Source organism: Hirundo rustica, chromosome 25 (genome assembly GCF_015227805.2).
Source record: "Hirundo rustica isolate bHirRus1 chromosome 25, bHirRus1.pri.v3, whole genome shotgun sequence".
Classification (NCBI taxonomy): domain Eukaryota; kingdom Metazoa; phylum Chordata; class Aves; order Passeriformes; family Hirundinidae; genus Hirundo; species Hirundo rustica.
This window is the reverse complement of record NC_053474.1, coordinates 3,642,405-3,654,206: the sequence shown is the minus strand read 5'-3', so window position 1 is coordinate 3,654,206 and position 11,802 is coordinate 3,642,405. Positions and strand designations below refer to the sequence as shown.

The following is an 11,802-nucleotide window of genomic DNA, read 5'->3' as shown; positions in this document are numbered from 1 at the left end:
AGCTCTCTTGGAGGCCTTTTAGGCACTGGAATGGGGTCTAAGGTTTCCCCAGAACCTTCTCCAGGCTGAATACCTTCTGCTTTTTCCAGTGCAGAGGGTCTGGAGCCCTCTTAGGAGCATTTTGCTCCAAATCCTGCTCCTCTGGGCTCACTCCAGCACCTCCACATCCTCGCTTGTTGGGGGCCGCGCACGACCTGAGCAGAGCCGAGGGAGATTCCCTCAGCTTTTCCCTTTAGCCCCAGGACACATTTCCAGCACTCCCAGCGTTCAAGGGTCAGCGGAGCGCGGCTGGCTCTGGGTAGACCTGATGTCCGTGTGCTGGCCACGCCCCGCTATCACCATTGGTCAGATTGTTGCTGGGTGGTCACACCCGCGAGCTCCCATTGGTTGAAGCGGGCCCGGGGGGGCGTGTCCGCCCCGTGCTATGTAAGCATGGCGGGCGCGGGGAGCTGAGGTCGCAGCGGAGCGCGGGGGTGGCCGGGGCTGTCCTGGGGCTGTCCCCATCTGTCCCCACCCGTCCCCACCGCCCAGCCCCAACGTCATGCTGGTCACCGGCTCGCCGTGCAGCCCCGCGGGGCCGGAGGAGCACCGGGGCTGCGGGGCCCGGCGGGGCGGCCAGGTAAGGGCTCCCGGGCTGTATCGCCCCATCCCCGGGCGCACACGGGGTGCAGCCCGCACGGGCATCCCACACGTATCGTCCCGCACGGGGTGCAGCCCGCACGGGCATCCCTCGGAGAGGCGCTGGGGGTGTGCCCCTGACCCGCGGCCGCTGCCTGGGATCGCCGCGTCCCGCCCGGCTGCAGGGAGGGGAGAAGCCGGGACATGTCCGGAGGCTGGGCGGGGTGTAGGAACAGCCCTTCGGCTCATCCGCTTTGCAGCGAGGCTAAAGCCGGGGGTGTTGAGGAGCAGGCTGGGAGCTCCCGCAGCCCCCTGGGCATGGCCGGGCACAAGGGGAAGGTGAGGCAGGGGTGTGATGGGATGTGTCTGTTGGGGTAGGTGAGGGGCTGACAGCAGGTTAGGGAGCTTCAGGGGCTCTGTCCTGTAGTTTGGCTCATGCGGCTGTTCCCAGGCTGGGTATAGGATCTCTGATGTCCCTGTTAACCAAAAAATCTGGTGTTGCCCAGGGCTTGTGCATTTGGAGTCCAGTGTGGAAAACTGGGGTCCTGGAGGGTCCATGGAGCTTTGCAGGTTCTGCTTGACCTTCCCAAGCAACCAGATTGGTTTGCAACGTCAGTCCACCAACATTCTGAGTATCCTGAAAAGCTGGGAATTGCCTCTATTTGCAAGATTTATTTTTCCCCCTAAAAAAAAAAAACCCACAAAAACAAAAAACCCCCACAAACCACTAAAACCCCCTTTTTTCCTCTTGCTCCTGCATTCCCCTTCCACCAGGTTTCCCCAGGGACAGTGGGATTGCTCTGCAGCTTGGGGTTTTGCTCTGAAGGAGTTGTCACAAGAGCATGGTTACTCCAGAGGAGGGCTGGAAGCTGGGAATGCTGGGGCAGTGGGTGGGACAGACCCCAAGCAGCAGAGAACAGCAGGAAACTCAGTCTTGCACCTGTCCTGACGTGAGCCAAAGCCTGGAATCAGTGCTCTGGAGCAGGCTGGGCTGAAACTGGTGGTGGCCCTGATGAATCTGTTGTCCCCCAGGAACAGTTTTTGGCAGGAACACAGTTAGGAGAGGCAAACCCATTCTGCTGGGCGGCTCTGATGGTGTTTATTTAACCTCACCTTATCAGGGATGGTTTCCCCACACCTGACTAAGCACTGGCACCAGTGGGATTAGTACTCAGCACACCCATCCTCCCGCTCACAGGGCATTGTCTCCTTCCCCTGGTACCTCTGTGGAGACTCTCAGCCCGCCTCATGCCAGCTGGAGCTGGGGGCAGCATGTCTGGTGCCAGTCACAGCGTCTTGGTGCCTCAGTTTCCCCTCAGTTTGACAGGACAAAAGGAAGCAGCCTCAAGTTGTACGAGGGAAGGTTGAGGTTGGATATTAGGGGAGAATTCTTCACTGAAAGGATTGTCCAGCCCTGGCACAGGCTGCCCAGGGAAGCTGCGGAGTCCAGATCCCTGAAGGGATTTAACAGAAGTGGATGTGGCACTTGGGGACATGGGTTAGTGGTGGCTTTGGCAGTCCTGGGGTAACAGCTGGACTTTCATCATCTCAGGAGCTTTTCCAGCCTGAACTGTTCCATGATCCTGATTCCCCATCAGTGGAAGCAGGAGGGGGATACATTATCCAGTGGTGGCACAGCAAGGATTAAGCACAGCGCCCCAAGGATTCTTTCACAGCAAAACACGAGGAGCCTCTTGCAGGAATGATTAAATTCCCCTTCCAAGGTTACACTGAGACGTCACTGTAAAGCCACAGCTGGGCTGGGACCCCTGGTTAGGAGATTCCAGCCGGCTGGAAATCCTGTGTGTGCCATGGATTCACCTCGCCAGGCTCTGTTGCTGTCCCCTGCCAGGGAGTCTCTCGCACTTCTTTCTCTCAAACCCTGAGTCAGCCCAGAACCAAGGAGCCAGCTGAGCGGCAGGAGCCCGAGCCTGCGTCACCTTCGTGCTTCCCAGGTGACTCGAGGCAGGAGCATCCCATGGGAGCCGTTGGATGAGGGCATTCCTGATTTGCCCCGGCTCCGTTGCGGTGCCGTGTCCCGCTGCCCGCCGCGTGTGGCTGCCCCGACAGCTGCTCTGGTCACTCGGTGCCATCCCACACCCCTTCCCTGCTCAGCAGAGGGTGCCAGGCTGCACCTTCCGCTTCCACGGGGATTTCAATTGTACCGTTACGTCCCCCTCTGTGGAAGCAGCTCGCCCAGTTCACCCAGTAACTTCCAGACCTGAAGAGTGTGGGGCAGAAAGGACCTGAATGCCGTGCTTGGAGCAGGGGGAAGCCCTGGAAGTAAGGGCTCATTTCTGGATTAACTGTGTCGATGATTTTGGAGGAGATTGGGTGAAAATGGTGACGTTTAGCGGCATTTTGTGCCCAGGGAGGGGTTAGTGGGACCCCCGGGAGGCCGTGTGTTTGCCGGTGATTGCAACCACCGTGCTGCTCCTGCCGAATCCCCGCATCTCGCTGTTTTCCCACGGAGGTGATAAACCACGGCTCGGGAGTGTTGTCACCGCAGCTCGGGTGTCCTGGTGTGTCACACGCGTCCGGGAGCGGAGCAACATCGCCGCCGGGTTTCATCAGGCGCTGCCAGCCTGACGCAAGGCGTGTGCGGGACATGTCCCCGTGCCCGTGCCGGGTGTCCGCCTGAGTCACCCCTTCCGCTGACGCTGACCGGGACCGTCCGTGGCTCCGGTGACTCCCGGCTCTGCCTTCCTTCCTAGGAAAGAGGCATCGAGGCTCCCCGGGAGCTGGCGAGGGGCCCCAGCAGCTTCATTCCCCTGGGAGAGGTAAAGCAATGGGGATGGATTCGGGTGTGGGGGGGGGTCTCCTCCCTGCTGGGGGTCTCCTTCGCGCGTCCCTGCTGCGGGTGGGGGGACAGGAAGGATTCCCGACCCCGCCCTGCCTAGCGGGGGTGGGATGCTGAGGAAGGGGCGGAGAGGGGTCACCCACCCCGAGCGGATCCTTGTGGCATCGTGGGGGAATCGATCTGGAGGTTGGGGGAACAGCTGGATTCCACCCCGGTGTTTGCCTGCCCTGCCTGTGCCTCAGTTTCCCCACTCATCCAGACACAGCTGCGTTTCCCCTGCGATGCAAAGACCCCACGCCCTTGCCCTGGCCGCCCCACAGCCTTCCGCCCTGAAATCCCCGGGGCACCTGAGCCCTATCTCGGCACCCACGTTCACTCTTCCAGATGTTCCTCCTCAGGCAGAGATAGCGCCGTGGTTTCGTCACCGCGCTGGGGGCTTGGCCCCCATCTCCTCCCCTGCGCTCCAGAGCCCAAACAAACAACCCAACCCACAGGCTGAGCTGGACGGGCGGTGTGGGATCTGGCATGGAAACCCCCCAACACCCTCAGCCCCCCAGGGCTGGGAGCGGGGAGAAGGGCGGCGGGGGCCATCGGCGGTGCCCGTTCCGGAGGCGGGGCACTTCCAGTGGGGTGAGGATCCTGTTTTGGTGCTCTTGGGTCCTGCTTGTTGGGGTGGGGGAGGCTCCATTGAGGTTAGGGGGATGTTGGGAAGAGTGGGGAGCTCACAGCCCTTCACTTCCCCCCCGTCCTCGTTCTGCAGATCGCGCAGGAAGGTGGGGAGAGCAGCCTGCACCAGCTCCTCCAGGCCTTGGTCTCGGCAGGCAGGGTGGATCACGTCGCCATGGTCATGGGGCTGCACCCCCAGTACCTCAGCAGCTTCTGGAAGACCCAGTACCTCCTGCTGCGCATGGACGGGCCCCTGCCCTACCACAAGCGCCACTACATCGCCATCATGGTGAGCAGCGGGGCCCTGGGGCTGTGGGGACACAGGGTGACATGGGGGGCCCCAGCACTGGGGCTCAGGAGGCATTTGGGACCCCACAGACGGGCCGCTCTCTGATCTGACATCCCAAAAACATGGAAGTCCCTTTGGGGTTGGTGCCCACCCAAGGTACCCCAACACCCTCCCTCAGGACCCCTGGGAGCTGGCACTGAGAGCGAGGGGGGGAATCCCCCCTGTCTGGAGCTCGTATCCGCAGGGAAGATCCCGCGGGAGCGCTGTGGATGCAGTGGGCTCCCTGCCTGGGCTCCAGCGGGGTGGGGGCTCACCACTGGCTCTCCCCGCAGGCAGCAGCCCGGCACCGCTGCTCCTACCTGGTGGGCTTGCACATGGGGGAGTTCCTGCAAGTGGGGGGCGACCCTGCCTGGCTGCGGGGGCTGCACTGCGCCCCCCAAAAACTCCGCAACCTCAATGAGATCAACAAGCTGCTGGCGCACCGGCCCTGGCTCGTCACCAAGGAGCACATCGAGGTGGGAGCTGATGCTGCCGGCACAGGTTTCCCCCAGAGCCCCCTGTCTGACCCTAGGGGCCGAGATCCTGCCTGCACAGCCCCCGGGGTTTAACCCTTTCAGGGCTGAGGGGGTCAGTGGGATGGGAAGGGGTTCCCCCAGTGGGTCTGTAGGCGAGGCACTTCCCAAACACGCTCCTGTGTCCCTGCCCCTGGCTTCCCCCGGCACTGGGCTGTGGTGGGCGCGCAGCTGAAGGCTGGGGGGGTCTCTCCAAGCCCTGGTGTGCGTTGCAGGCTCTGCTGAAGCCAGGGGAGGACAGCTGGTCGCTGGCAGAGCTGGTGCAGGCGCTGGTGCTCCTCACACACTACCACTCGCTCGCGTCCTTTGTCTTCGGCTGCGGCATCAAACCCGAGGAGGAGCAGGATGTGGAGAGCGGCTGCTGGGCCCCCTCACCCCACAGCGACAGCAGCCCTGCCTCTGATGACACCCTGGGGGGCTCTGGGGTAAGAGGGGCTCTGCCTTGCAGGGTGTGACTGTACCCTGGGGTGCTGGCTGCTTTTTTGGGGCTTTCCCTGGGAATCACAGATCGGTTTGGATTGGAAGGGACCTTAAAGCCATGTTCCACCCCCTGCCTTGGGCACACACCTTCCACTGTCCCAGGTCGCTCCAAGCTCTGTCCAGCCTGGCCCTTAACACTTGCAGGAATGGGGCAGCCACAGCTTCTCTGAGCAAACTCTGCCAGGGCCTCCCCACTGTCACAGGGAAGGATTCCTTCCCAATATCCCATCTCTCCCTCCCTTCTGGCAGTGGGAAGCCATTCCCCCTTGTCCTGGCACTCCAGGCCCTTGTCCCCAGTCCCTCTCCAGCTCTCTTGGAGCCTTTTAGGCACAGGAAGGGGCTCTGAGTTCTCCCTGGAGCCTTCTCCTCTCCAGATGAGCACCCGCAGCTCTCCCAGTCTTGTCTCTGGAGTAGAGGGGCCCAGCTCTCAGAGAATCTCTGTCCTTTATTGGGAACAGCTGATGCTTTAGTACCTTCCACATCCTCCACAGGACTTCTCCCTGCCCCCAGGCTGGGGATGGGTCATGGGAGCTGCTGGAATCTGGGCAGGACAAACCCAGAGGGAGATGCTCGTTTGAGCAGCCCAGGGGCTCCCCCAAGTGCCAGCAGATCTGGGCTTGGGGGCTCCGCTGTCGACCAGGGACAGGGTTGACCCTGCCCCGTGCTTCCCCAGGGCACAGATGCCATGCAGGAGCTGGAGGTGCTGATGGAGAGGATGAAGGTGCTGCAGGAAAACCAGCTGGAGGAGGAAGGGGTCACACAGGAGGAGATGGCGACGCGCTTCGAGCTGGAGAAGACCGAGAGTTTGCTGGTGCCTTCCTCAGGTGAGGAGCTGCAGGGGGAAACTGGCTGGGGGCAGGAGGTCCCCGTGGGCCAGGGGAGCACGAGGAAGGGGAAAGGAACCAGAATCTGTCTGGGGGAGAGCAGGATCAGCTCCCCAGTGCAGCGCTGACTCCATCTGGGCTCATGGGCCGCTCCATCGGTGCCTTGCAGATATTTTGGATCCCTCCCTGCAGTCCAACATCCGCTGCTTCCTGGAGGACCCTGAATTCGGATACAAGGACTTCACACGGAGGGGGGAGCAGGCTCCCCCCACTTTCCGTGCCCAGGTGGGTGCTCAGCAGTGGCTCAGGTCTGTGGGGTAGCTCCTGTTTATGGCAGGGCTGCTCCCAGGACTGGGGACAGAAGGGCTGGAGCTGAACAACCAAGTGCTGAGACCTGGGGGGAATTGTCAGCCTAGGGAGAGAGGCCCCCTAATGTCCCTGGCTTTGGAGGGTGTTGTGGTTTAAGGCCAGCTGGAGGTGAAACGTGACACAGCTGCTCACTCAGCCCCCACTCTCTTCCCCCCAGTCCAGGGAGGAAAATCAAAACAAAACTTTGATGTTGAGAGACGAACGGTTTAATAATTGAAAATAAAGTAAAATACAATGAGAATGATAAGTAATGATGACAGTTAAAAGGGAAAAAACAAGCAATGCACAATGCAATTGTTCAGCACCTGCTGATGCCAGACCCCCTCTTCCCAAACCCAAATCGGCCCCTCCCAGGTAACTCCCCCCAGTTCTTACGCTGGGTGTGGACTATCCCTGTGGTCAGCTCTGGTCACTGTCCTGGCTATGCTCCCTCCCACTGGCAGAGCCCAAAACAAGAGGAATGAAATCCTTGACTCAGGATAAACCCAACTTAGCAAAAAAAACCCCCAAATCATCAGTGTGTTACCAACACCCTTCTCATTCCACATCCAAAACACAGCACTGCAACAGCTGCTGAGAAGAAATTACCCCCAGCCTGCCTGAAACCAGGACAGAGAGGGGTTTTTCCCCACCAAACCCTTACCCTAGCGTCCTTTCTCCATCAGGATTACACCTGGGAGGATCACGGCTACTCGCTGATCAACCGCCTGTACCCCGAGGTGGGGCAGCTCCTGGATGAGAAGTTCCAGGTGGTTTACAACCTGACCTATAACACCATTGCCATGCACTGTGGCGTGGACACCTCCATGCTGCGCCGCGCCATCTGGAACTACGTCCACTGCGTCTTCGGCATCCGGTACATCCCCAAAACCTGCCTGCACGCACTTCTCCGCCTTGGGAAGAGCCCAGGAGCCTGTCCAGTGGTTTGGACTTGGTTATAGAGTGTAGCTGCTGCTGCTGCTGCTTCCCTAAGGCAAAGTGATGCTGTTGGCAGGCTTGGCTGAGGTTTGGAACAACCCTGGGAAAGGAGAATTTAGGAAAAAAATTACTGTATGGGTGTCACCGAGACACACAAAGCAATCACACGCAGACAAGAGATTTTCGCAGAGGTTCTTCTGATCCAGCTCCCAGCTGAAAGAACGGAGAGAAGAGAGCCCCTTTGTTTATTTCTTACTTTTTATACATTTGTGGGTCCAGCAGAAGATTGGCTTTTTGGGGTTTCCACCCCTCAGCCTCAGTGGCCAGACCAATTGTCAGTTACAATTGTTTACAGGTTAGAAATATGCAAACAAAGGACAGAGAATGAAAACCAAAATATTTGTTTATATTACTTCTGTGGGAAAGGTAGAAAACTGCTCTAATATTCTACAGTAACTAAAAAATCTGACTCCATTTATGAAAATCTAAAAGGCTAATAAAGAAACTCAGAAAAACCAGGGTAACATATGGGTGGTGAGGATCTGGCAGAGTTTGTCCAAAGAAGTGGAATCCTTATCCCTGGAAGTGTGCAAGGCCAGGTTGGATGGGGCTTGGATCACCCTGGGATAGTGGGAGGTGTCCCTACCCATGGCAGGGGCTGGGACTGGATGGGATTCCATAAATGCACAAGGCTTGTGGCTGGAATAACACATCCTGCTCTCTCCAGCTACGACGACTACGACTATGGGGAGGTGAACCAGCTCCTGGAGCGCAACCTAAAGATCTACATCAAGACAGTGGCCTGCTACCCGGAGAAGACGACCAAGCAGATCTACACGCAGTTCTGGAGGCACTTCAAACACTCGGAGAAGGTGCTGCCCCGTCCCTCCCGCCCCTGGCAGGGTGTCTGGGGGTGCTGACCCCGCGCCCTGACCCTGCTCTCGCCGTAGGTGCACGTCAACCTGCTCCTGCTGGAGGCGCGGATGCAGGCGGCTCTGCTCTACGCCCTCAGGGCTGTCACCCGCTACATGACCTGAGCTGCCTCTGCTCTCTCCTCCTCTCCTCCTCCTGCCCTGGCCGTGTGGGAAAGGCCAGGGGGGGCAGCTGGTATCCTCAAAATTGGTCTCAGAGTATTTGTCTCCCTGCTAAACGGGCTTAGAGCTGTGGAGGTGAAGCGGGAGCTTCCCTGCGCTTTCTCCCAGGAGAAGGGGAGCCCTCAAGGAGCTGTCAGTGCTGGGAAGACCCCGAAGCGCTGCGCTGGGCTTGGCAGAGCTGCGGGTGCCCTGCTGCTCTGTGCCTTTTTGGGGTTAGCCTGAGTGACGCCAAACTGGGCTGGCTGTGGGTGCGGTGCTGGTGCCAAGGCTGCCACTGAGGAGGACTATCCCCCTGCCAGAGATGGCCAGAGGATGTCACGGGCTTCATCCCCTGCTTTTTGGGTCCCGCTGTGCTGGGAGACACAGCTGCTGCTGGGGGTGCTGCCCAGGCACCCCCTCCCCGCTTTTCTGCCTCATCCCCTGCAGTTTGGGATGTGAAGTGCCTTTAACCTAAGTGCCAGGGCAGGGAAAGGGAAAGGGCAGGAATAACCTGAGTGTGTTTTACACCTTTTTGCATTGTTTTCCAACCACTGGCACTGGCACACCTCCACTAAAGCCTCAGCTTTAGGGGCTGAGGTGGGGAGCTGTGCTGGGGCATGAGGCTCCCTCAGCCCCTCTCCTGCTGTGAGGGTGGCAGGGTGGGATGGGGTGACCATGGCTTTATCCAGACATCCCACAGCATCCCAGCAGCACAGGCTGCCGTGGAGGTGCCCGTTGGGAAGCAGCATCCAGGGCAAGCAGCATCGCCACCCTTGGTTTGGCTGTTGAATCATAGCTCCAGTTAAGTTATTTTCTACTTTCTTTTTTTTTTTTTTTTGTATATTAACTAGGCATGAAAATGCCTCTGTAATTTTGCTATTTATCTTGTTTGAAAAAGAAATAAAATAGTTCTTTTTTTAAAATTCTTGTTTTTCACTTTCCCTTTGGCCCTGTATGGCACGTATCGAGTGCAGGGTTTGGCTGCTCCAGGAGTGCCTGGAGCCATCCCTGGGTTGTCCAAAGCAAGATGTGGGAGGTCTGAAGGGGATGGGTTTGATTTCAGTAAACTCTCATTATGGTGACTGCTTCCAATCTTCCCAGGCTGTAACATCTTCCTGGAAAAGCCAGGATTCAGACGTGAGGCTCATCCCTCTGTGGGTGTCCCAGGGGATGCTCTGCTGGCACGGAGCTGAGCTGCAGCGGTGCTGCAGCACTGTGGACAGCCCAGCACTTATCAGGGTGCGGGCAGCAGCCCCTGGAAACTGCTGATAAGATCCCTGTGTGCTTCCCTGTGTGCCTGAGGAGCCCCATCCTGGCTCTGGGGTGCCTGGGACCCTCTGGCCCCTGCCGTGCTGCCCCTCTCAGCGGGCACCTGGAGGGCAGTGGGGGTACAAGGGAGGCTCAGCCAGAGTTTGCTGGGCATTTATAGGGCAGAGTCTCTATTTTGGGGGAAAGAGGTTTGAGGGCAGCTTTTTTGGGGGGGGGAACTGAGGCAGGAGGACAGGGCTCCCTGGCTTTGCTGGTTGCTCCTGGTGGAGATAACAGCAGAGACCCCCCAAAGTGCTGTACTTTTAGAGAACGCTGTGTGAGGGCCTGGGGGGCTGAGCCAGCCCTGGGATCTCCTTTAGCTCCTAACCTGGGTCACTGCATCCCTTTAAACCTCTGTTTTTTCAGTTGGTCACAATTGTAAACCAATAAATTCCTCACCCGGTGCCTCACCAAAGCCTGCAATTTGTGTACATACATGTAATTTATCAGCAGCTTTCACTGTTGTTTTGCAGGGCAGGTGTGTTAATAATAATCTCCCTACCTGTAGCTAATAGTTATGATCCCAACAGATGCTATTTTTTTTTTTCCACTACACTTGCCCTCAATTTAAAAACACTTGCCCTCAATTTTAAACATAATGTGTTAATGGTGTTCAACGCACATCAAAGCAATAGGAAAGAATAGAAGTAGTAATATAATAATAATCTGTGCTGAAGGAGCACTTTAAGACTGATGGAGTGCTTTGCAAAGTCGCCATTCCTGGTGCTGAGCTGCCCTCGCTGTGGAGGGGCTCATGTGGGGCTGGAGATGAGAAATATCTGTGCTCCTTGTGTGCACAGCTCATTCCTTACAGACACCGGGATCCGCTGCAGGGGCTGGAAATGGAGAATCCCAGAGCCTGGGAAATGGGGAATCCCAGAGCCTGGGAAATGGGGAATCCCAGAGCCTGGGAAATGGGGAATCCCAGAGCCTGGGAAATGGGGAATCCCAGAGCCTGGGAAATGGGGGATCCCAGAGCCTGGGAAATGGATCATCCCAGAGCCTGGGAAATGGATCATCCCAGAGCCTGGGAAATGGGGGATCCCAGAGCCTGGGAAATGGGGGATCCCAGAGCCTGGGAAATGGATCATCCCAGAGCCTGGGAAATGGATCATCCCAGAGCCTGGGAAATGGATCATCCCAGAGCCTGGGAAATGGAGAATCCCAGAGCCTGGGAAATGGAGAATCCCAGAGCCTGGGAAATGGAGAATCCCAGAGCCTGGGAAATGGGGGATCCCAGAGCCTGGGAAATGGGGGATCCCAGAGCCTGGGAAATGGGGGATCCCAGAGCCTGGGAAATGGAGAATCCCAGAGCCTGGGAAATGGATCATCCCAGAGCCTGGGAAATGGATCATCCCAGAGCCTGGGAAATGGGGAATCCCAGAGCCTGGGAAATGGGGAATCCCAGAGCCTGGGAAATGGGGAATCCGAGAGCCTGGGAAATGGGGGATCAGAGAGCCTGGGAAATGGGGGATCCCAGAGCCTGGGAAATGGAGAATCCCAGAGCCTGGGAAATGGGGGATCCCAGAGCCCGGGTGGGACCGGCCCGGGCTGGGCTGGGGTCTCTCGCTCTCCCCGGGCCCCCTCCCCGCTCCAGGGCCCGCCCGGGGCTGCAGCGCCGCTCGCTGGGAGCCGCTGCGAGCTGCGATGGCCGGGAGCGGCCCTGCCCCAAACCCGCCCCGCTGCGCGAACCTCGCAATCCCAAAGCGCTCGGGGTCGGAAGGGACCTTCGAGCTCAGCCCTTTGTCCCGGGCAGGGGCTCCCTGCGCCGGACCGGGCTGTGCTGTGAGCGGGGGTCGTGCCGGCAGCTCCCTCCGGAGCCCGGAGATTTTCAGGGTCAGGTTTCCCTTGCCGAATGTTGAAGGCTAAAGCCAAGGAATCATCT

General features: G+C 58.7%; 1 protein-coding gene across 6 annotated transcripts; it reads left to right on the top strand.

Annotated features, from left to right (window-relative positions):
• Positions 1-469: 469 nt before the first annotated feature.
• Positions 470-9,532, top strand: SESN2 (sestrin 2). 6 transcript variants are annotated; one of them, XM_058423570.1, is made up of 11 exons: positions 605-619; positions 1,125-3,398; positions 3,803-4,048; positions 4,179-4,373; positions 4,706-4,888; positions 5,161-5,370; positions 6,099-6,249; positions 6,419-6,534; positions 7,284-7,474; positions 8,264-8,408; positions 8,487-9,532. In XM_058423570.1, exons 3-11 carry the CDS (start codon positions 3,944-3,946, stop codon positions 8,571-8,573), a joined length of 1,383 nt encoding a protein of 460 aa, XP_058279553.1. In that variant the 5' UTR covers positions 605-619; positions 1,125-3,398; positions 3,803-3,943; the 3' UTR covers positions 8,574-9,532. The 6 variants fall into 6 exon arrangements, with proteins under 6 accessions (XP_039942149.1, XP_058279553.1, XP_039942151.1 ...); XM_040086215.2 differs by lacking the exon at positions 3,803-4,048 and having other exon boundaries at positions 470-619; positions 3,333-3,398; XM_040086217.2 differs by lacking the exon at positions 605-619 and having other exon boundaries at positions 1,020-3,398; positions 3,817-4,048.
• The last annotated feature ends 2,270 nt before the right edge of the window (positions 9,533-11,802 follow it).